The 25,313-nt window shown below is 38.0% G+C and overlaps 1 protein-coding gene across 4 annotated transcripts in view; it reads left to right on the top strand.

Annotated features, from left to right (window-relative positions):
* LOC126267473 (pyrroline-5-carboxylate reductase 3) overlaps positions 1–25,049 on the top strand; it is a 168,014-nt gene extending 142,965 nt beyond the window's left edge. For 3 of the 4 annotated variants that reach the window (XM_049972753.1, XM_049972750.1, XM_049972752.1), the window contains 3 exons: positions 1,657–1,869; positions 7,173–7,338; positions 24,398–25,049. In XM_049972753.1, coding sequence (XP_049828710.1) covers positions 1,657–1,869; positions 7,173–7,338; positions 24,398–24,510 — 492 coding nt within the window. In that variant the 3' untranslated portion in view covers positions 24,511–25,049. The remainder of the gene's footprint in view (positions 1–1,656; positions 1,870–7,172; positions 7,339–24,397) is intronic. The other variant, XM_049972754.1, reaches the window with a different exon arrangement.
* Positions 25,050–25,313: the final 264 nt, after the last annotated feature.

Genomic DNA, 25,313 nt, shown 5'->3' with positions numbered 1-25,313 from the left:
CTAAACCTCTCACCTGGTTGAGATTCATTAATGACATCTTTGCTATCTGGATTGAAGGTGAGGACACCCTATTCACATTCCTCCAGAACCTCAACAACTTATCCCCTATTTGCTTCACCTGGTCCTACTCAGCCCAACAAGCCACCTTCTTAGATGTTGACCTCCACCTCAGAGATGGCTACATCAGTACCTATGTTCTTATCAAACCTACAAACCACCAGCAATACCTCCACTTCAACAGCTGCCACCCATTCCATACCAAGAAGTCCCTTCCGTACAGCCTAGCCACCCGTGGTCGTTGCATCTGCAGTGATGAGCAGTCCATCTCAAAATATACTGAGGGTCTCACTGAAGTTTTCACTGACCGTAATTATCCTCCCAACCTTGAACAAAAACAAATCTCCCATGCATTATCTTTCCAGTTTCCCACCACTGCCCAAAGTCCCACAGTCCAGCCACAGAGTAGCATTCCCCTTGTAACTCAGTACCATCCGGTACTGGAGGAACTGAATAACATTCTCTGCCAGAGTTTTGATTACCTTATGTCATGATCTTAAATGAGAAATGTCCTGTCTACTATCTTTCTCACCTCTCCTACAGTGGTATTCTGCCGTCCACCAAACATACACAACATACTCGTCCATCCTTACGCAACCCCTGCTCCCAATCCCTTACCTCACAGCTCATACCTCTGTAATAGAACTACATGCAAGACCTGTCCCATACATCTTCCTACCACCACCTACTCCAGTCTGATCACTAACATCACCTATCCCACCAAAGTCAGGGCTACATGTGAAGACAGTCATGTGATTTACAAGCTAAGCTGCAACCACTGTGCTGCATGCTATGTAGGCATGACAACCAACAAGCTGTCTGTCTGCATGAATGGCCACTGACAAACTGTGGTCAAAAAAGCAAATGGACCACCCTGTTGCTGAACATGCTGCCAAACATGATATCCCTCATCTCAATGACTGCTTCACAGCCTGTGCCATATGGATCCTTCCTACCACCACCAGCTTTTCTGAATTGTGCAAGTGGAAACTTTCCTTGCAATTCATCCTACATTCCTCTAACCCACCTGGCCTCAGCCTTTGTTACTCAGTGTCCTCACCCATCCAGCTCCCTCCCTGCTCCCAATCCAGCACTACACAGCCGTCATTTCAACGCCACACCCGTTCTTTTAATTTCTTTTTATTTCTCTCCTTTCCACTACTTACCTCCCCTCCCCACATTCTCTCATGCCCTCCATCTAAACGCAACATTTCACTGTCTGCCACCTCCACCATACTATTCCTCCCCCTCCCAGTCCCACTCCCATCATGCACTGGTGCTGCTGCCTGCAGTGTCGTTTCAGTTATCTGAGACTGCACACGTGTGCAAGTTGCGTTTGTGCGACTGCACGTGCACGCGCGTGCGAGTGTGTGTGTGTGTGTGTGTGTGTGTGTGTGTGTGTGTGTGTGTGTGTGTCTATTGCTGACAGAGGCCTTATTGGGAAAAAGCTAAAAGTGTGTCAATCTTTTTGTTGTGTCTATTTTGACTCATTATCTCCACTATATAGTGAATAGCAAATTTCCTTCACTAATATTGTTACACTCCATCCTGAAACTTCCATTGTTTCATTTTAAATGTTTCATATTTCCTACCTTTCAGAGCCTACCCAAAGATGTTCGTGTGATCAGGGTGATGCCTAATACTCCAGCAACTGTTCGTTGTGCAGCATCAGTATTCTCTTGTGGAAGTGCAGTCAGATCTGAGGACATAAATTTGACAAAAAAGTTGTTTGGCTCAATTGGAACTTGTGAAGAGGTTCCTGAAACTTATATGGATCCTATTACTGCATTAAGTGGGTCTGGTCCAGCATATGTAAGTAGCTCAGATTATCCTTGCTCTCATTATTCACAAATAAGTTAATGCCATGAAGATAGTATTACTATTTTGTGCTAATTTGTGTCTGTTTAATTTTTAGTTAACAACTTATTCTCTTTTTGATATTCTTTGATGTTGCCTTTCATTGGGAATATGAGTCTTGATTAACGCTGTTCCTATGTACACTGAAGAGCCAAAGAAACTGGTACACCTGCCTAACATCATGTAGGGCCCCTGCAAGCATGCAGAAATGCTGCAATATGAAATGGCATGGACTCGAGTAATGTCTGAAGAAATGCTAGAGGGAACAGACACCAAGAATCCTGCAGGGCTGTCCATAAATCCAAAAGAGTATGAGGGCATGGAGATCTCAACCGAACAGCACATTGCAAGGCATCTGAGATATGCTCAATAATGTTCATGTCTGGGGAGTTCGGTGGCCACTGCAAGTGTTTAAGCTCACAAGAATGTTCCTGGAGCCACTCTATAGCAATTCTGTACATGTAGGGTGTCACATTTTCCTGCTGGAATTTCCCAAGTCCATTCGAATGCACAATGGAGATGAATGGATGCAGGTGATCAGACAGAATGCTTACATATGTGTCAGCTGTCAGAGTTGTATCTGGACGTAACAGGGGTTCCATATCACTTCAACTGCACTTGCCTCACACCATTACAGAGCCTTCACCAGACTGAACAGAACCCTGCTGACATGGATTCATGAGGTTGCCTTCATAACCATACACGTCTATTTGAAGTGAGACTCGTCCAACCAGGCAATGTGTTTCCAGTCATCAACAGTCCAATATCAGTGTTGGCAGGCCCAGGCAAGGCACAAAGCTTTGTATTGTGGAGTCATCAATGTTACATGAGTGGGCCTTTAGCTCTGAAAGCCCATATTGATGATTTTTTGTTGAATGGTTCACATGCTGACACTTGTTGATGGCCCAGCATTGAAATCTGCAGCAATTTGTGGAAGGGTTGCACTTCTGTCATGAATGATCCTCTTCAGTCATTGTTGGTCCTTTTCAGCAGGATCTTTTTCTGTGTGCAGTGATGTCAGAGATTTCATGTTTTACTGGATTCCTAATATTCACAGTACACTCAAGAAATTGTTGTATTGAAAAATCCCCACTTCATCACTACATCAGAGATGCTGTGTCCCATCGCTCATGTGCCAAGTATAGCACTACGTTCAAACTCATTTAAATCTTGATAACCTGCCATACTGCACCAGACACTTGTCATCTTATATAGACATTGCCAACCAATGGACAGTGTTATGCCTGTTTACAGGCACTTCAGTGTAAATTAAAGTTCAGATTTTTTAATTAGTTTTCTATGTAAGCCCTAGTTTTTAGGTCACAAACAAGTTTTTGTGAATACAGCTCCCATTTCCTTAAATGTATTCCTTTTTGTGGTATGTGTCCAATCTGTTCTACGCTTGTGCCTACTTCTCTAATACAGCTTCAGCGTAAATTAAAGTTCAGATTTTTTAATTAGTTTTCTATGTAAGCACCAGTTTTTCAGCCACAAACACCTTTTTGTGAATACGGCTCCCATTTTCTTAAATGTATTCCTTTTTGTGGTATGTGTCCAATCTGTTCTCTGTAGCTTGTGCATAGTTCTCTAATACAGGATTCCACAAAATTAAACTTTCACTCTACAACTGAAGTATTCACACTACCAGAACTTTGAGTCATTGGCATGTTGACTAACTGGGGCCTATCCATTAAAGAGAAAAAAGAGATTCTGAAGAATCTGGCAAACACTCAAAGACAGATGCACACTGTACTGAGAATGCCTGCACATGAAGTTTCAACAAACTAATAATATATTACAATCACTTAGTAGTTGCTCCAGAAGAGATTTCAAGGACTAGATTAGCCTAATAACAGCATGCACAGAATTGTTTAAGTTATCATTCTTCCCACACTCCACATGTTAATGAAACTGGAAAGAGACCTAATAATTGATAGAAGTAGAAGCATCCTCTACCATGCACTTCACAAATGTTTGCAGAGGGTGATTGTCTGTCTGTAGATGTGTATAACATGATACAAGGTAACTGAAGGGAATAACTAGAAAGTCAGCAAAAAAAGGTGAATACTTTGTTTGAAATAACAACATGGCCATAAGAGTTATTGCTTTTTACTGATCTAATAATTTTAGTGCCTGCTAACAGATGATTTGTTAAAACAGATAAAAAAGGTATCTGGCAGTGTAGAGCACAATGCTTGTCTAAGTAACTCTATTGGATCTGCTTCCAATTGTGTATTTTTTGTACTTGTGTTTTTAACTATTATTAGGAAGAATTCACTGAATTTAGTAGGCAGTGTTTTGAATTTAATAACGCCTGCCAGTAGGAAGGTGAATGTCACTTGTCATTCCAAATTAACACATTTCTTACTTAATAATGCTCCAATTTGCATTTCCTTAGTTATGTACTGTAATTTTAATTTTTTTGTGTAGTACATGGTTTGCCTTTTTTGACAATATGATGAAGAATTTTGCAATATTGTTTGTAGTGTCCTGTTAAGCTTTCATTCCAGCTATTCCCATGCATTAAACACAGTCTTTTATCTGAAGATATAACTTTGCAGAACCAAATCCTCAAGAACAAATTTTCCCCAGAATTATCACCCAATCTCAATAGTTCCAATAATTTCCAGAATATTTGAAACTCTTGTATACAATAAATTAAGTGATTATTTTTAAGAAAATTACCTCTTTTCAAAGAATCAATTTTATTACAGATGGAGTAAAATACCATGCCAGGAGTTCTTGATGTTACTAACCAGATACTCACTGCTTTTGAAAATAAGAACATGGCCTCCATTGTTTTATGTGACCTACATACTCCTTTGATTCTATTCGTGATGAAATATTACTTGAGAGGCTTGAATTTTATGCGTCATACATCCATAAAAATAAGTATTTCATACTTAAGTAATAAAAATATTTTGTCTCTATGAGAAACAGAGATTCTCTGCTGAAAATTGTTGAGGATGTAGTGGGACAGGTATAAGTTTTTCGACCATTCTTTTTCATAATTTCAAGCAATAATTTGTCATGTTGTGTTTCCTATTCTGTGATCTACTATACACATGACACAACAATAGTTTACCACCCATAAAGACAACTCATTATTAAAATAAAAGTCACTGGAATCACTAGGTGCTACAGTGAAATGGTTCTCGTCCATATAAATTTCTGTGCAACACAGGTGAGAATCGTTATCTTCTGTTAGAACTATCTAACAATACAGAAAATCAATCAGCTAAAATTTTGAGATGTCATATTAACTACAAGTTGACCTGGGGAGTACACATCAGTCAGTTTTGCTAAAGAATATCAAGAGAAATATATGTAGTCTAGAGAATATGAGATGTATTTACTTCTGAATATCTATGACTGACATAATATATTTAGTCTGCTCCAGTCTCACATTTCTTATTGACTGCTGGTGGGGGAAGGGGGGTGGGGGGGTTCACTCTTCATCATACGTAATATACCGAAAATAAAAAACAAAAGGTTATATGAGAAATGTGTGGGACTGACCCAAGAGATCACTGTCAACATCTGTTTAGAAAACTTAATATACTCAAAAATGTAAACCTGTGCATACATCTCTTATAGCTAAAAATTATAATAAATATAAAAGAATTTCATATAGGAGGAGATATTTATGAGCAGAACACAAGGGGCAAAATGGAAATGGATACTCCAAGATACAGACTGGTAAAAGTAGCCCACTCACTCAGAATCATCTCTGTGGCCGTCTTTAATAACTTATTACCCCCAGAATGGTACATATCTTGGAAATTATCTCCAATTATGTTGTATAACTACTTGGCTGAAATCCTGTTTTATAATATAACAGGACTTCTGGATGTACAGATTGTGAACATATGTTAAAATTGCAAATGTATGACTAAATGACAGTAATTACCTATGACTGTAATTAAGTGTATTGTTAACTATGTACGTCTGTAATTATGTATAAGAGATGCAGCCTAATCTGTTTTATGTACAGTGAGTTGACAAAAGTCATGGGGCACCTCCTTTTGCACTGTGTAGTGCAGCAATGCAACATGGCATGGGCTCAAGAAGCCATTAGGAGCCCCCAACAGAAATATTGAGCCATGCTACCTCTATAGCTATCCACAGTTGTGAATATGTTGCTGATGCAGGATTATGTGTACAAGCTAACTTCTCAATTGTGTCCCAGAGATGTTTGATGAGATTCATGTGAGGCAATCTGGGTGGCAAATCATTCACTCAAACTGTCCAGAATGTTCTTCAAACTGGTAACATGGTGCACTGTCATCCACAAAAGTTCCATCATTGTTTGGGAACATGAAGTCCATGAATAGTAGCAAGTGATCTCCAGTTAACCAAACATAACCACTTCTCGTCAATGCTCCCATTAAGTTGGACTAAAGGACCCAGTCCATTCTATATAAACATAACTCACACCATTATGGAGCCCCCACCAGCTCGCACAGTAGCTTGACAACTTGGGTCCATGGCTTCATGGGGACTGAGCCACACTCAAACCCTACCAGTAGCTCTTACTATCTGAAATCAGTACTCGTCTGACCATGCCATGATTTTACAGTCATCCAGGGTCTAACTGAGACAGTCACGAGCCCAGGAGAGGCACTACAAGTAATTTTTTTGCTGTTAACAAAGTTGTCTGCCCATTAATGCCAAATTTCACCACACTGTCCTACTGTATATGTTCATCATACGTCCCAAATTGATTTTTGTGGTTACTTCACGCAGCATTACTTGTCTGTTATCGCAGACAACTCTTCATGAAAGCCACTGCTCTTGCTCATTAAGTGTAGGTTGTTGGCCACTGCATTGTCCATGTTGAGAAATAATGCCTGTAATCTGGTATTCTCAGCACACTCTTGTCTCTGTGGATCTCAGAATATTGAATTCCATAACAATTCAAAAATGAAATGTCCCAAGTGTCTAGCTCCAACTGCCATTTTTCATTCAGAGTCTGTTAATTCCTGTCGTGTGGCCATAATCATGTCAAACACCTTTTTGCATGAATCATCTGAGTAAAAATAACAGTTCCACCAGTGCACTCCCCTTTTATATCTTGTGTATGCGATACTACTGCCATTGTATACGTGCATATCACCATCCCACAACTTTTGCCACCTCAGTGTATGGTCAGTGGTAAATAAAGATATGAATATGAATAAACAGAAAATATCTATTACCCCTGACATTGGTCTTAAGGGAAGTATACATGTTACAACATACGTTGTTATCTGACTCAGGTGTACGCAATCATGGAAGCATTATGTACAGGAGGTGTGAGGATGGGCCTGCCAAGGGAATTGGCCAGAAGGCTAGTGACACAAACTGTACTAGGTGCAGCTAAGACAGCAGTAGAGTCAAACCAACACTTATCACAACTTTGTGATGATGTGACTTCCCCTGCAGGTAAGCCCATCATTGCTATGAATATTACTTTTGGAAATGAAAGTAATCACTTAGAATAAATTTAATCACGAACAGACATTTCAACTGGGTTGTTGAAGAAATGGAATTCACATAAAGCAATTTTTTACTATACCATACAGTGTATTAGAAGTAAAACATTTTAAAAAACTTACCAAATACAGCAATCAGATAACTGATGGACAACAGTAACACTACAGTAGTTCCAAATAAAACAGAGTATTACACTATGGTATGTAAAATAAGCTACAAAATAATAACTAGTTACAACCCTTTTAATTAATGAAATCCACTCCAGTTGCTGTGGAGAATTTTATTGCATCCACTACCAGTTTCGGTCTTTACATTAGGCCATTTTCGAGTGGTTACAAAAGACTACATTGTAGAGGAACAATATCAAATGACCACTTTAAAATTGCCTAATGTAAAAGCTAAAATCAGTTGTGGACACAATAAAGTTAGCAGCAACAACTGGAGGAGTTCTCACTTATTAAACAAACAGCTGCAGAATCAGCACACCCTTCAAACAGGTTGAGACTAGTAATTTACAACATCATCTGTAACCTACAATAGGTTCATTTTCTATCACTCTAAAGAAGTCTGTTAACTTTTTTTGTGGGTCATTTCATGCATTTTCTTTTGAGCATATTGTTTTATGTTCAGCACGTGCAACAACGGAATATGCTTTGGTTCACTTTGTCTCTCCATGCTTATAATCATTTTGTTCATGTTATTAATATTTCATATGTACTTGGAATATCTTCTATGCTTTCTTCTTATATTGTATTGTATCTTTATTGATACACGAATCATTCGGTGTACAGAAAAGAACAATGATATGGGACAAGTCAAACAGGTGATACAAGAACATATATATATACATAACATTTTTTCTTATAGTGAACATAACACTGAAGATATGATCTGTATGTATTCATAATAATATTAGAATAACTTCAAATAACAACACTGGCCATATAAAACTGTAAAAGTTCTTTATGGACAATAGGTTATTTCTAAACAACAATTTAGTTTCTAAAGATAATCAAAATATCTAATTTAGTTTATGATAGCAATATGATGAGGAGCATAGTCACTACTCAACACATAATGAAAATGTCGAGTGTAGACAGACACAACAAAAAGACAGTCAGAAAATGAGCTTTCGGCCACCAAAGCCTTCATCAGAGACATATGCACTCACATAAATGCAACTTACACACACATGACCACAGTCTCTGGCTGCTGGTAGACAGATTTATGATAGGTCACATTCTAGAAAATCTTGTGTGCTGTAGAAGCAATGCTTTGTTAGGAATGCTCTTTGGGCTTATTAAAATTCTGTTGATTCTTGACTACTTTCTACTTGCTTTGGGAGATGGCTGTACAGTTTGATTTCCATACATTGAACACTATTACTATACAGTTTAGTAGATACAGTCTATTGATGTTTTGTTGAATAAAACAAAGCAGTTGAAATATATATTGACCAGGACGAGGCACTTCTTCTCAATCCTCATCTTTGACTGCTTTACCATTTTCATTTTGTATGATATTAATGATGTCTTTTTAATCTGTGATCTGTGAATTTGGTTGGACATTGTCAGCAGCTGCCCACTGGTTCAGAACTTTAAGATGAATACTGCAAGGCAGAACACAGCTTGCAGACTGAATGTCATTGCAGTTGGAAGCTGTGACACTACATTCTTTATGTGTTACATTTTCTTCAATGGAATACTTGTTCCAGAAATTCCTAATCAGGATCAGACTGATAGTTTGCCAGATCAGACCTACTAAATATGTAACAGTCTTCAGATTCACAGATTTCAAGAAAATTTACATTTCTCATCTGAATTCACTATTGTAGTGAACAGTTCATAGCAGTTCATAGCATAGCCTCACATACTAATATGATGCCTCAATACAGTGGTTGCATTGATGTCATTCTGTTTTTAGACAAAAACAAATTTTTGTTTTTCTATCTCCTGACTGCAACACTGCACAGCAGGGGTTCTTCTATCACAATTATGGGTGCTTTCTAACTCATGGAAGAAATCTTCTCAAAACCACTGTATAAAGATGTCATATGTCATCAACATTCCTTAATGCATGTAGGTGAACTGTAATAATGACATGTTTACAACTTCAAACATCTCAAGCTTTTACTTTTGTCTATGCAAAAAGATTTCAGTTTATGACTACCTGATTTATTTATGAAAAAGAGGAGGATAATCTGATCTCAATTCATTTTAAAACCCATCTTATTTCTTAAATTTTTACATGGTAATTTCTGTTACCATTTGATTATAAACACTGTTTCATCATGATTATACATCTGATGATCCATATCTCTTAACTTAAAGCTTTTGATACTATTATGCACTATCAGTTAATTGTTAAGGTATTATGGGAATATTTGACATGTTACGGGATCAAGTAAACTACATCAAGTAGTGCTCAGCAAAGTTTATTCTTGATGCAGACTCATCATCATAAAGTCACATAATGCACAAAAGTGTGATGTGGCAGCTTATAATAAGGATAAACATCAATTTGTTATTTTATAATGTTAAGCACTCTCTACCATTGTTCACAGATTGTGCTGAATTCATAGAGAAATGATCTGCCATGGGAATTGCTGTGTCATATACTTAGGAAGGTTCTGCAGAGCCTCAGGTTCGATGCCACACTGGCATGTTTCCCTAAATGAACAACTCTATAAATAAATGTGAAGCGAAATGGCGGGGACTTGGAGTATCTTGTGTCCTTTGGTCAGTCTTCTTTCCACCTTAATGTGCATGATGATCATGTCAGGGATTGTTTCAACAGAAGACTGACTGATTTGCTGTGACCCACTATGAATTCCTCTCTTATGCTAATCTCTTCATCCCAGAGTAGCATTTGCACCCTACATCCTCTATTAATCATTGAATGTATTCCAATCTGTGTCTTGCCCTACAGTTTTCCCCCTTTACAACTCCCTCTAGTACCATGGAGATTATTTACTATTATCTTAATGCTTGTCCTATAGTCCTGCCCCTTCTTCTTGTCAATATTTTTTATATATTTTTTCCCTCACCTATTCTGCAGAGAACCTCCTCATTCCTTATCTTATCAGTCCACATAATTTTCAGCATTCTTCTGCAGCCCCAGAACTCAAACACTTCAATTCTCTTGTGTTCCACTTTTCCCACTGTCCATGATTCACTACCATATAATTCTGTGCTTGAAACACATTTTCAGAAATTTCTTTCTCAAATTGAGATCTATGTTTGATACCAGTAGACTTTTCTCTGTGTTTTTACGTGCCTTTGCTTTGTTTGTCATGGATTATTTTGCCTGCAAGGTAGCACAATTCCTTAACATTGTCTATTTTGTGATCACCAGTTTTGATTTTAAGTTACTTGCTATTCTCATTTCTGATACTTCTCATTACTTCTGTCTTTTTCTGGTTTACTCTCAGTACATTTCTGTGCTCATTAGACTGTTCATTCCATTCAACACACCCCATAATTTTTCTTCAGTTTCACTGAGGATAGCAATGTCAGCATCTCTTATCACTGATATCCTTTCATTCTGAATTTAAAACCTGCTCTCGAACCTTTGTTTTATTTATATCATTGCTTCTTTGATGTATAGATTTAAAAATAAGGGTGAAAGGCTGCATCCTTGTCTTACACGCCTTTTACTTTGACCACTTAAGTTTTGGTCTTCCAACATTTTCTCTCTTGGTTCTTGCACATACTGTGTATTACCCTTCTTCCCCTATAACTTACTCCTAGTTTTCTCAGAATTTCGAGTGTCTTACAGCATTTTAATTGCTAAACTCTTTTTCCAGATTGACAAATGCTTGAATGTGACTTGATTTTCCTTCATTCTTGCTTCCATTAGCCAGTGAAATGTCAGGTTACCTTTCCTAAAGTCGAACCGATCATCATCTAACAGAGCCTCAATTTTCTTTCCTATTCTTTTGCATATTATTCTAGTAAGTATCTTGGGTGCATCAGCTGATTGTATGATAGTTTTTGCCCTTATCTCCCTTTACTGACTTCGGCATTGTGTGAATATTTTTCCAAAAATTTGATGACATGTCAGTCTCATAGAGTCTACATATCAACTCAGTTATTTGGTTGCCACTTTCCCCAATGATTTTAGAAATTCTGATGGAATGCTATCTGTCTCTTCTGTCTTATTTGATCTGAGGTCTTCCAGAGCTATTTTAAAATCTGACTCTAATGCTGGACTCTCTGTGTCTTCCATATCGATTGAAATTTGTTCTTCTATCATGTCATCAGGCAAGTTGTCCTTAGAGGCCTTCAACACACTCTTTCCAACTACCTGCTCTGGCCTTTGCATTTAACAATGGAATTACCAGTGTACTTTTAATGTTGCTGCCAATAGCCTTGCCACAGTGGAAACACCGATTCCCATCAGATCACCGAAGTTATGCGCTGTCGGGCTGGGCTAGCACATGGATGGGTGACCATCCAGTCTGCCGAGTGGTGTCAGCAAGTGGGGTGCACTCACCTCTTGTGAGGCAAACTGAGGAGCTACTTGATTGAGAAGTAGCACCTCTGGTCTCAGAAACTGACATATGGCCTGGAGAGCGGTGTGCTGACCATACCCGCATCCAGTGATGCCTGTGAGCTGAGGATGACACGGAGGCCATTCGGTACTGTTGGGCCTTCATGGCCTGTTTGGGAGGAGTTTAGTTTTTTAGTTTTCAATGTTGTCACCTTTGCTTTTATTTTCATCAAAGGCTGTTTTGATTTTTGTATATGCTTGGTCAATTTTCCCAACTATGATCTCTTTTACAATTCCTTCACATCTTTCCTGGTGCCATTTCACCTTGGCTGACCTGCACTTCCTTTATATTTCATTCCTAAGGGATTTATATTGCAGTATTCTTGTCTTTCTATGAACATTTTTTTTTTTACTTCCGTCTTTTTTTGACGAATTTATAAACGAATGGTTTCATTTTGAAAATTATTAAAAAATCAATTTATTCCTTTATTTGGCAAACCTTACACTATGAGCAGTGGCAACCGTCCAGGTTTCTGATGCATTAATCACAGTCCCTCAAAATGTGCTTCCTTGGTCACATGACACACATGTACACAGTAACCAAAGTGTTCCCAAACTTGATATAGCATGTCCTCCATGATGGTCTGCAGTAAATGCTTTATCCAGTCACAAGAAGGGAACATGAGCATTGGTGGTACACAAACCTTCACAAATCTCCATAGAAAAAAATTGTATGATGATTAATATGGTGAACGGGTGGCCAGGAAAGAAAATTGTTGTTTGCTGCTGCAGCAAATCCAGTCCAGTGTTACTGAAGAACGTGATTAAGAAGCTCTTGACATTTCTCTGAAAATGGAGTGGAGCACAGTCCAGTTTCAAAACATAGTCATCATGACTGGTATTCAGAATGGGTAACAACCAGGTTTCCAACATACCTTGAAATGAATTACCTGACACTGTTTTGTTGTTCAAAGAAAAATGGACCATATGCTTTCTCGTGCAATGTTGCATAAAAACACTCCTTTTGGAGAGTTATGCTGGTGCTCTATCTGCATATGTGTTTTATTGCTTACCAGGTACAAACATATGGACACTGTGTTTGTTCACCTCACCATTTACATCGAAAGTGGTTTCACTGCTGAAGATGAGTCTTTCTACAAAACCACTGTCCTTCATTTTTAACTGTAGCTCTTCACAAAAGTCATGCATTTCTTCTTTATCTGCTGGCATAAGGACCTGCACTAATCCCACTTTGTACAGTTTAAAACATAGCTGCTTATGCAATAGCTTCCACATTGTAACCTTTGCATGAACAGTTCCCTGCTTTGCTTTACTAAATGTCTTACAAGGACTTCTGTGGAATACCTTGTGAACTCTTTTGACATGTCTCTCAGACACACAAGGTTGACCAGGACTCTTTTCCTTACAAAGGCATCTGGTTTCCACAAACTGTCAGTACCACCTACATAGGTTATTCTTGAGTGGTGGGTCTTCCTTAAACTGTGCGTGAAACTCACACTGCACTGTAAACACAGGCCTGGACACCTCAAACCTGAGAACAATGGAAACCTCTTCCTGGTGTGAAGCCATCTTGTATACAGATTCTACACCTGCACCCTAAGCATCATAAGTGAACTGCGCATAGCGCATCAAAAACTTGGGACAGTTGCCACTACTTATCCTGTAAGGTTTGCCCATATAAAGAAACAAACCAATTTGTTATTAATTTTTAAAAGCACTGAATTTATTTATAAACGTTCTGTATTTCTTCTGTTACCCAAGGTTACCTCGCAGTTACTTGCCTTGTACCTGTGTTCATCTGTTCTACATCTGTGATTGTACTTTTATACATGCCCAACCCTCTCCAACGGTACTGCCTACTCTGGTATTCCTTATTGCATCATCCACATCTGTAGTGAACTTCAAATGTTTCTCATCATTCCTCAGTACATCAGTATCACATTTCCTTCCACAATGACTCTTGTGGATGATTCTCTTAAACTTCAGTGTACTCTTCATCCTTACTAAATTGTTATCTGAGTCTACATCTGCACTTGGATATGTCTTACAATCCAATATCTAATTCCAGAATCTCTATTTCACCATGATGTAATCCAGCTGGAATCTTCCTATCTCTCTGGATATTTTCCAAGTATAGTGGAACAACACTTAAGGAGCACCTCCCATAACACACAATTTGCATAATGAGTAATGCAAATTGTAAAAAAAAAAAAAAAAAAAAAAAAAAAAAAAAAAAAAAAAAATGACTCACCTAATAAGTGATGTTTCGCATAATGAGTGATGACAATTTAGTGTGCTATCACCAGGTGCTCACATGCAGCAGGGGAAAGGTTCAACAATGTGAACACCTTTCATTAACAGCATCAGCTCATGAACAATGTCTTTGGCAAGTATTCCAGTCTGGGTTTAGTGCTCTTTCTGCTACCATCTTAGTGCAGCTTGTGATCACATATTTTTATAAACTTTCGTTCACACAGTATTTTTTTGTGTGAAAATTTTAATAACCTTCATAGAAATGCCCCTGAAGATAAAGTTGCAAGAGCACAAATATAACAGAAATAAAATGACCGAAATAAAATGTAAAACCATTGCAAAACATGAATACCATGTGAGTGTTGCTGATTTAGCATGCACATAGAATCAGTTTACATCAATTATTTGCAATATCCTCAAGAACAAGGACAAGATTAAGGAGATAGATGCTTCAAAGGGAGTGACAAGAGTATCTAAACAACAGTTTTGTATTCTGGATGAAGTTGAAAGGTTGCTCCTTATATGGATAAATGAAAAGCAACTGCAATATGACACTATTAATGAGGACATCATTTGTAAGAAGGCAAGAATGATTTTCACTGACCTCATTATGTTGACACGAGGATTATCAGTGGCCAAATAAGTGTTTGAGAGAAGCCGTGGGTGGATAATGAAGCACAAGAAAAGAACCCGTATCCGCAGTGTTGTGAGGCAAGGTGAAGCAGCCAGCTCTGACAAAAAGGCAGCAGAGAACTTCATCAGTAACTCCAAGATGCTCATATATTCTGAGGTTATCTGATGCAAATGCCAAATGTACCTTTATAACAGCAGAGGAGAATACATTGCCTGGTCACAAGCCAATGAAAGACGATCTCACACTGCTATTCTGTGCCAGTACAAGTGGTGGTTTGAAAATTAAACTGCTGCTTGTTTACTACATAGAAACTCCACAAGTCTTCAAAAGTGTAAAGTCCAGAAGATCAGGTTAAATGTGATTTGGAGGTCTAACATCAAGGCTTGGGTGACATTTCCGGAAAGCAGTGTAAAGTTTAAGTTGTTGTTTCAGAAACTTTGCACTGTTGTTTTTGTTTACACACAGTTGCAAATTTGTGGAACCATATTTTCGTGTTTATCTGAATCTTATTCTTAATAAACTATTACGTTTATTATGAGTGAAAAGTGCTTGACTTGCCATAGAATTGTTAGGTTGGGGTTTGGTGTGATGGGTGCTGTAGTTTTTTCCGTATGGGTGACTGTAGTGGCGTGGGAATAGCGGAAGTAAACGAGACTCATCAGTGGTTTTGTAGGATTTGTAGTAGAGATAGGAAGATAATAGAAAAGGCCGAGTTACACAAGGCCAGGGGAGATCTTGACAGGTTACGGGAGGAGAAGGGTAAAGAGAGGTGGGAAGTGGCAACAGCCAACACGAGAAACAGGCCTACAACTTTGTCTGACAGTTTCGTGGTGAATGTGGAAAATAGATTTGACCTATTGCTTCAGTTAGAAGCTGGTGAGCCACAAGCAGTTGCAGGTGTAGACAGGGCACAACAAACTTTCAGCAGAAAATTGAAAAGTAAGAATGTAGGGAAATCAGTAAAGAAAAAGAAAGTGTTGTTGTTAGGTAGTTCCCATGGCAGAGGTGTTGGCCAACTTTTGCAGCATGAACTAGGATCAGAATACCAGGTCACTAATTTTTTTAAACCTAGTGCTGAGCAGGTGACAGAGGATTTAGGATCACTTTGCAAAGATTTCACTATGGAAGACACCATGGTTATAGTGAGTGGGGAAGGTAATAGTATTGACAGAGATCCTGGGTACAGTATAGCATGTGACCTGGAAAATATTGCATCAGCATCGAAGCATACTAGTGTTGAGTTTGTATCTGTTCTTGGGCGCCATGACTGACTCCATTTGAACTCTTCGGTGAAGGGAATTAATTTGGAGTTGGGACCATTGCTTATGTCAGGTGCAGCGTCACTAATTGGTGTGGTTGCTGTTGATTCTATCAATAGGTGGGATTACACCAGGCATGGCCTTCACTGTGATAGGAAGAGGAAGGGCAAACTGGCTGGTAAAATAGCAGGAAAGTTAAAGGGGGAGGCACTGTCATGAGTAATAAAATACCAGTGGTTATAGGGTTCAGAAAAGACCCTTTTTTAGGGTAGCGAGGACAGAATGAAACCAAATTTTAAGAGAGGTTAGGACTGAGACAAACCTTCAGTTTGAGAAAGAAACCAAAAAACATAACTGTAGCTTATTACATCAGCATAAACAGACCTTGGTTAAGAATTTTCAACAATCAGCAGATATTTTAACTCAGTCAATGTGAAATATCAGCTATCTTTACTGCATCAAAATATTCGAGGACTGAGAAATAAAATTAATGAATTAATTATCTGCATAGATGAATTAGATTCTTCAAACCCAGCTAACATAAACTGTCTCTCTGAACATCATGTAACCACTGGTATAGAACTTTTAAGTGTTACAGGGTTTAGGTTAGCATCTCACTTTTGTAGATCAGAAATGGAGAAAGGAGGAGTTACCACATTCATCAGGAACTGTCATAAATTTAAGAACATAGACATACATAAATTTTGCGTAGAACAGCATATAGAAGCATGTACAACAGAAGTAGAATTTCACAAAAAATCATTCATAATATTAAATGTATATTGAGCACCTGCAGGTAACTTTAATCTGTTCGTAAACCACCTTGAAGCTGCACTGGTCCATTTAACAACCAAAAACAAAGAAATGGTGGTTGCTGGTGATTCCAATGTAGATTTCCTTAAAAACTCTCTCAATAAGAACTTATTTGAGTTAGTGACACTATCATTCAACATAATTCCCACTGTAAAGTTCCCCACTAGGGTAGCCAATTGCTCCCAAGCAGCCATTGATATCTTTATAGAAAAGTCCAATGAACAAAATTATATTACAAAACCAATAGTCAATGGCCTCTCAGATCATGACATGCAGTTCCTTCTGCTAAATGTTAATACTGAACAGGATATAAAATCTTGTTAAATCTGAGCTCAAGAGGGTAATCAATAAGCCAAAAATTGATTATTTTACGACACTCCTCAGAGACATTCACTGGACTGATGTTTACAGTGCTCACAGCATGAATGAAAAATATAACACTTTTGCTAATACCGTGCTTACCTTATTCGAACACTGTTTTCCCCAAAAAGTTACCAAGGTTAGAGAAAAGTCTACAAAGAAGCCATGGGTTGCTCAAGGAATAGGGGTATCTTGTAAAACAAAAAGAAAACTGTATCTGTCAATCCCAAACAATTCCGATGTTGATGCTATAGCACATTACAAGAAATACTGCAAAATATTAAAGATTGTAATATGGACATCAAGGCAAATATATTACAAGGAAAAGATGGTCATATCCAATAGCAAAATAAAGACAATATGGGATATAGTGAAGGAGGAGACTGGTAGAGCCAGACATGAAGAGGGACAAATAGCATTAAGAGTAAATGATACATTGGTGACAGATGTGTATAGTGTTGCAGAACTTTTTAACAAACATTTTATAACTGTTACTGCAAAGATGGAGTTGTCAGGTTCTGTAGATGCTGCTATGGAATACCTCGACCAGACATTTCAAGTAACTTCCATAGTATGAATTTGACCCTCACTACCCCAGCAGAAATAATGCCCAACATAAAATATTTAAAATCAAAAACATCTAGTGGGTATGATGAAATATCAACAAAGCTAATTAAAGAATGTGATTAAGTAACATATTAAGCTATCTGTGTAACCAGTCATTTATCAGTGGAACATTTCCTGAAAGGTTAAAATATGCTGAAGTTAAGCCACTGTTTACGAAGGGAGATAATGAAATATCATCAAAATTCCGTCCAATTTCACTTTTGCCAGCATTCTCAAAAGTTATGTACAATCGGCTTTATATCCATCTTACCTCAAATAACGTACTGTCAGAGTCACAGTTCGGACTTCTAAAGGGGTATGATATTGAGAAGGCTATCTACACTTAGTGAAAATGTGCTTAATTCATTAGATAAAAAGTTGCAGGCAACTGGTATATTTTGTGATCTGTCAAAGGCATTTGACTGTGTTATTAGGAAAGAGACATGTAACAAGCTATCAGGCATCATCCTTCTGGGAACTAATCACATGTGGGGTCCCACAAGGCTCCATTTTAGGACCCTTACTTTTCTTGTGTATATCAATGACCTTTCATCAGTATCATTACCAGAGGCCAAGTTTGTTTTGTTTGCTGATGATACAAACATTGCAATAAATAGCAAATCAAGTGAAGTCTTAGAAAGATCAGCTAATAAAATATTTGTGGACATTAATCACTGGTTCCTAGTCAATTCTTTGTCACTAAACTTTGAAAAAACACACTACATGCAGTTCAGAACTTGGAAGGGGTGTCCCACGAGTATATGCCTAACATATGATGACAAGCCGATAGAAGAAGTGGACAGTGTTAAATTCTTGGGATTACACCTTGTTACCCTAGGGTAACATTCCACGCCGGAAAAATATATCTAAAAACAAAGATGAAGTGACTTACCAAACGAAAGTGCTGGCTGGTTGACAGACACACAAAAACACAAACATACACACAAAAATTCAAGCTTTCGCAACCAACAGTTGCTTCATCAGGAAAGAGAGGGAAAGACAAAAGGATGTGGGTTTTAAGGTTGAGGGTAAGGGGAGTCATTCCAATCCCAGGAGCAGAAAGGGCTAAAAAGTGCAGGTATACACTCTCGCACGTGCGCGCGCGCCCCCGCGCGCACACACACACACACACACACTTGCAAAAGTGTAAGCAATATTTTTCTATAGTGAAATAAAGAATCATAAGTCAAAGTTTGCATATACGGTCATCCAACTTCATCAAATCTTTACATCTATGGTGGAAGATATCATTGTCATCCCACCAATTTTCCTTCATTACTAACTCTTGAAGTCAGTGTTAATACAATGGATTTCCACATCAGCAGAACAACAAATTCTTTAGTTGTTGTATCATGAAGAGATGAGGAAGGAAACCCCTTCATAATACCTGTGGCATTTAACAAGCCTTCCAGCTGACATATTGCTGGTGAACTCACTCCTTTTGATGATGTGAACAAGCCCCAGTGCAAACCATTATAAATTCATGTACAAAATTGAACTTAAATATGCTAGCAGAGGTTACTGATCAATCAGAAAGAAGGTTCTTACTTTCACTAACAGCAGTTGCTTAGTTCCCATGACAACATATAATAGTGACAACAGAAGCAGTTATAGTACAAGCTCTACAGACATGCAGGAAAAGTTGCCAAATGAGTGACATGAACAGCAGTTGTCATGCCCCATACAATCTTTAACAGTGCAACAAGAACATGTGAAGGGTTTTTGACAGATGGCAAGATATCATAAGATTATAAGGAGTGTACTTCCATTCCTCTCACCCAAAACAGATGATGAAGAAATTGAAGAAATGTATGATGAGATAACAGAAATTATTCAGATAGTGAAGGGAGACAAAAGTTTAATAGTCATGGGTGACTGGAATTTGATAGTAGGAAAAGGAAGAGAAGGAAACGTAGTAGGTGAATGTGGATTGAGGGTAAGAAATGAAAGAGGAAGCCGCCTGGTAGAAGTTTGCACAGAGCATAACTTAACCACAGCTAACACTTGGTTCAAGAATCATGAAAGAAGGTTGTGTACATGAAAGAACCCTGGAGATACTAAAAGGTTTCAGATAGATTATATAATGGTATGACAGAGATTTAGGAATCAGGTTTTAAATTGTAAGACATTTCCAAGGGCAGATGTGGACTCTGACCACAATCTATTGGTTATGAACTGTAGATTAAAACTAAAGAAACTCCAAAAAGGTGAGAATTTAAGGAGATGGGACCTGGATAAACTGCCTAAACCAGAGATTGTACAGAGTTTCAGGGAGAGTGTAAGGGAACAATTGACAGGAATGGGGGAAAGAAATACAGTAAAAAAAAAGAATGGGTAGCTTTGAGGAATGAAATAGTGAAGGCAGCAGAGGATCAAGCAGGTAAAAAGACGAGGGCTAGTAGAAATCCTTGGGTAACAGAAGAGATACTGAATTTAATTTGTGAAAGAAGAAAATACAAAAATACAGTAAGTGAAGCAGGCAAAAAGGAATGCAAACGTCTCAAAAATGAGATCGACAGGAAGTGCAAAATGGCTAAGCAGGGATGGCTAGAGGACAAATGTAAGGATGCAGAGGCTTATCTCACGAGGGGTAAGATAGATACCGCCTACAGGAAAATTAAAGAGACCTTTGGAGTAAAGAGAACCACTTGTATGAATATCAAGAACTCAGATGGAAACCCATTTCTAAGCAAAGAAGGGAAAGCAGAAAGTGGAAGGAGTATATAGAAGGTCTATACAGGGGCGATGTTCTTGAGGACAATATTATGGAAATGGAAATGGAGGTAGATGAAGATGAAATGGGAGATATGATACTGCATGAAGAGCTTGACAGAGCACCGAGAGACCTAAGTCGAAACAAGGCCCCGGGAGTAGACAACATTCCAATGGAACTACTGACAGCTTTGGGAGAGCCAGTCCTGACAAAACTCTACTATCTGGTGAACAAGATGTATGAGACAGGCGAAATTCCCTCGGACTTCAAGACGAATATAATAATTCCAATCCCAAAGAAAGCAGGTGTTGACAGATGTGGAAATTACCGAACTATCAGTTTAACAAGCCACAGCTGCAAATTACTAACACGAATTCTTTACAGATGAGTGGAAAAACTGGTAGAAGCCAACCTCAGGGGAGATCAGTTTGGATTCCATAAAAATGTTGGAACACATGAGACAATACTGATCCTACGACTAACCTTATAAAATAGATTAAGGAAAGGCAAACCTATGTTTCTAGCATTTGCAGACTCACAGAAAGCTTTTGACAACATGACTGGAATATTCTCTTTCAAATTGGCAGTTATAAGCATTGAGGGGCATGAAAGAGAAGCAGTGGTTGGGAAGGGAGTGAGGCAGGGTTGTAGCCTATCCCCAATGATATTCAATCTGTATATTGAGCAAGTAGTAAAGGAAACAAAAGAAAAATTCAGAGTAGGAATTAAAACCCACGGAGAAGAAATAAAAACTTTAGAGGTTCACTGATGACATTGTATTCTGTCAGAGACAGCAAAGGACTTGGAAGAGCAGTTGAATGGAATGGATAGTGTCTTGAAGGAGGATATAAGATGAAAATCAACAAAAGCAAAACGAGGGTAATGAAATGTCGTCGAATTAAATCAGGTGATGCTGAGGGAATTAGATTAGGAAATGAGATGCTTAAAGTAGTAAATGAGTTTTGCTATTTGAGGAGCAAAATAACTGATGATGGTCGAAGTAGAGAGGATATAAAATGTGGCAAGGAAAGCGCTTCTGAAGAAGAGAAATTTGTTAACATTGAGTATAGATTTAAGTGTCAGGAAGTCATTTCTAAAAGTATTTGTGTGGAGTGTAGCCATGCATGGAAGTAAAAAGTGGACGATTAATAGTTTAGACAAGAAGAGAATAGAAGCTTTTGAAATGCTGAAGATTAGATGGGTAGATCACCAAACTAATCAGGAGGTTTTGCACAGAATTGAGGAGAAGAAAAATTTGTGGCACAGGTTGACTAGAAGAAGGGATTGGTTGGTAGGACATATTCTAAGGCACCAAGGGATCACCAATTTAGTATTGGAGGGCAGCATGGAGGGTAAAAATCATAGAGGGAGACCAAGAGATGAATACATTAATAAGTTGGCACAGGATGCTGCTCTGCTAGTACCCATGGCAGTACCACAGATTTGTTGATAGATTTGTTTACAGATTATGGATTTCAAAATTTGAATAATAGTGGGTTGGGATGTAGTTGGCTAGGAAGATTGTGAAAGAGGTGCTGGGTTTGGCATCAAGAGGAGGATGGGAAAGAAACTGTTCCGTGCCGCATGGCCGTGGGCATGGGACTGTTGGTGTATAAGGTCACCATATCAACAGTGACCAACAAGATGTCTAGTGATAATGGGACAGGAACTGCGGAAAGGTGGTGAAGGAAGTGAGCAGTGTCTTGGGTGTGAGATTGCAGAAAGTAGTTTTGAGGTCTTATCCTGGTAAACTTTCAAGAATTCCTTGTTTCTGGTTGTACACATAGTACTGAGACTACAGTTCTGGATGTTTATTCGAGTGAGGAGTTGCAGGGGAATGAGACACATAGACTCTGGCAGTAATGAGTTCATGCAGCACACGATGATGAATATGTGGAAGAATGGATTGGGAGTAAATGACAGAACAGAGGAAGGAGAGATTGTGGGAAAGAGGATGTTACTGTAGACTGGATGAAGTTTGGTTCCCGAGTGGGGGTGGGAGTTGGTTGCAGGGCAGACACTAGCAGCAATTGAGCCCAGGAGGATTATGAGAACAAAGGATGTGTTGCACGAACAACTCATACCTGTGTAGTTCATAAAAGCTGGTGTTGGGATAGGGGAGATCTGTATGGAATGGGTTCTGATGCAGTCATTAAAATCAAGCATATTATGCAGTTTCAGAAAAATGAAAATGAGTTATTTGTGTCAGAAAGAAACTTTAATGATCAAGTGCTGAATGAAATATGTTTAAAATTCCTTGTTTTCCATGCACATGACTAGCTAAAATGAAGCCAACACAGAAAAACTATTCAAACAGTTCTGTTCATGATGTTCTGTATCTGTTTTGAATTACCTAAACTGGAGTCTAAGATACTACATTATTTATTGTATTTTCACTCTCTGTTCTGGGGAAATTCCACTAATGAACAAAGAATATTCATTAAACAAAAGCTTATATTAAAAATATTGGAATTCTTTCCCACACTTCCTAGTACATTACTTTCTAAATGACATTTATTGTTAACAGTAAAATTAAATAAAGGTAACACCACACTGTACAGTTGATCTGTTGGTTAGTAGGTAGACAAAAAATATTGAAAATGTTGGTGAGCTAACTGTAAAGAAGAAAAACAAGAAGTAGTTACATTTTCCTGATCAAATAACTGCCCCATTTATGCAGTAACAGGAGCAAAAGAAACAAACCAATAGATGCAAACTTAGTGGAGGGTTTGCTCCATTTGAGAAACTGTTTTTGGTTAGTGTCACCAAATAATGTTGATGAGCATGGACTAGCAAATCAGAAAGGGAAATAATGAATGCAAATTATCATGAGTCCTATTAATGGCAGATCTGAACATTTGTAGGTAAGACAACAAACGAATTCAATATTTGAATGTTTTAAGACTCTTCATTTTTTACATTAAAAAGGGGTTCTATAAATATCCACTTGTTTTGAAGCAAGCAGTGCGGTAAACAAGGTCATGCACAATAGCACACAGCAGCAAAGTTAATGTGAGTTGGTTGCTAAAAGGCAGTCCAGTCAGCGACTATAAAGCTTGTCACAACAAAATTTCTCCCATACACCAAATATTTTGGCCAGAGGAGATGGTTTTTCAAGTAAAACATGAAACATATTTTAGGTAAAAACATCTACTACAATGCAGAATCCAAATTTGTTTTTAATATAAGGGAAAATACTATTTATATGGCTGCTGTTGAGAACAGACGTTGTCACAAATTATTGAACCGCATGCTAATTGAGTGACTCAACATTTTGTCGACAGTTTCACTTTCACTGTAAAATGAGGTGACAAGGAACAGGAAATTCTTTGTCCAAGAAAGATTTATATTATCCAGACAGATTATAGCTCACACAATTACATCTCCCCTGAATAAAAGTCAAATAATTGTATAAATAATTTAGGAGTAAAGGTAGTAACTCACAGAATACCATGGGTGTTGACTCATCAACAGGCACATAAATAACTCAAACCTTTGTGCCTGGTGATGACTCAACACCTCTAGTATTTGGAAAGCTGTTATCTTTACTCCTAATTATTTACATTCTACCAGAACTTTCCATTATCACATTAATTGCCCAACATTCTTCTATCATATAAACTCACAAGGCTGTTCTCTGCAATTCATATTTAATATATCACTTCTTGTACAATCCTTGTATAATAATACAGTTCAGGCTAATAAAATTGTAATGTACTAAAGAAAGTGAAGCAATTTTTACTATCATAAGAGAAGCTTTGTCATTGCATATGAACTACAAATCCTCATGATCTTAAAATGGTTATACCACATATACTCCACAACAATTACAAATAACAAAAATGTGTTGCATTGCAGGTTCCACTGCTGAGGCTCTTTATTGGCTGGAACAAAGCAGACTACGAGCTGCCCTAATAGGAGCAGTTGAAGTGGCCACAAAAAGGTGTAAAGAAGTGAATTTGAAGAGATAATTTTTAACCATAAGTACCTACAGCACAGGACATCACATCACTACAAGAAGAACTAAAATGCCTAAGAGCATAAAAATCCACAAGATTGATTCTGTGTGTGTGTATGTGTGTGCACACAGTAAATGGAGAGAGAGAGAGAGAGAGAGAGAGAGAGAGAGAGAGAGAGAGAGATGGATTTTTTTTTTTTGGGGGGGGGGGGGGGGGCTGTAAAGGAGAGAATAGGCTACTTGCATATATAGTCAAGTGCCATATATAACAAAGAAGGAGCCAGGTGATTTCTCATGAAGTATCATATTTCATAATTTATTGCTGAAACAAAGACTGCAGGACAAAAAATAGGCTTTATAGGCATTTGTAACTAATCTGGACATATTGTTGTACTTCAGATTGCCACAGGACTTGCATTCATACTACATTCATTGGGCATATCTGACAACTATTTATTGAGAATATACACATTTCATTCAAGGAACTTTTTAATGAATCTAAGAACTACCTGTTACTTAATATTAAAAACAATAAAGAAAATTTTCAAATGATTTTTTGTTACTTTCTGAATAAATAAAGCTTACAGTTCATGTTCAATGTCACAAAATGAGACAAGAACAAAACCGACATGTCACAACTCTTTTTCAGAGACACAGCATTTCCTTAAAGATGTTGAAAAAGTTCTATATTTTTCAACAATATAAGGAAAAGGGCAGATTGCATCTCACCGCAAAGAAGGCGCACTGAGTTCCAAAAAGGCACAATGAAAATACTATTATGATCTAGCTTTTGGCCAAAACCTTTTTCAGAAAAGA

The sequence above is a fragment of the Schistocerca gregaria genome, chromosome 4 (assembly GCF_023897955.1).
Source record: "Schistocerca gregaria isolate iqSchGreg1 chromosome 4, iqSchGreg1.2, whole genome shotgun sequence".
Taxonomy (NCBI): Eukaryota; Metazoa; Arthropoda; class Insecta; order Orthoptera; family Acrididae; genus Schistocerca; species Schistocerca gregaria.
The sequence above is the reverse complement of the archived record's forward strand: the minus strand, read 5'-3'. Positions and strand labels throughout refer to the sequence as shown.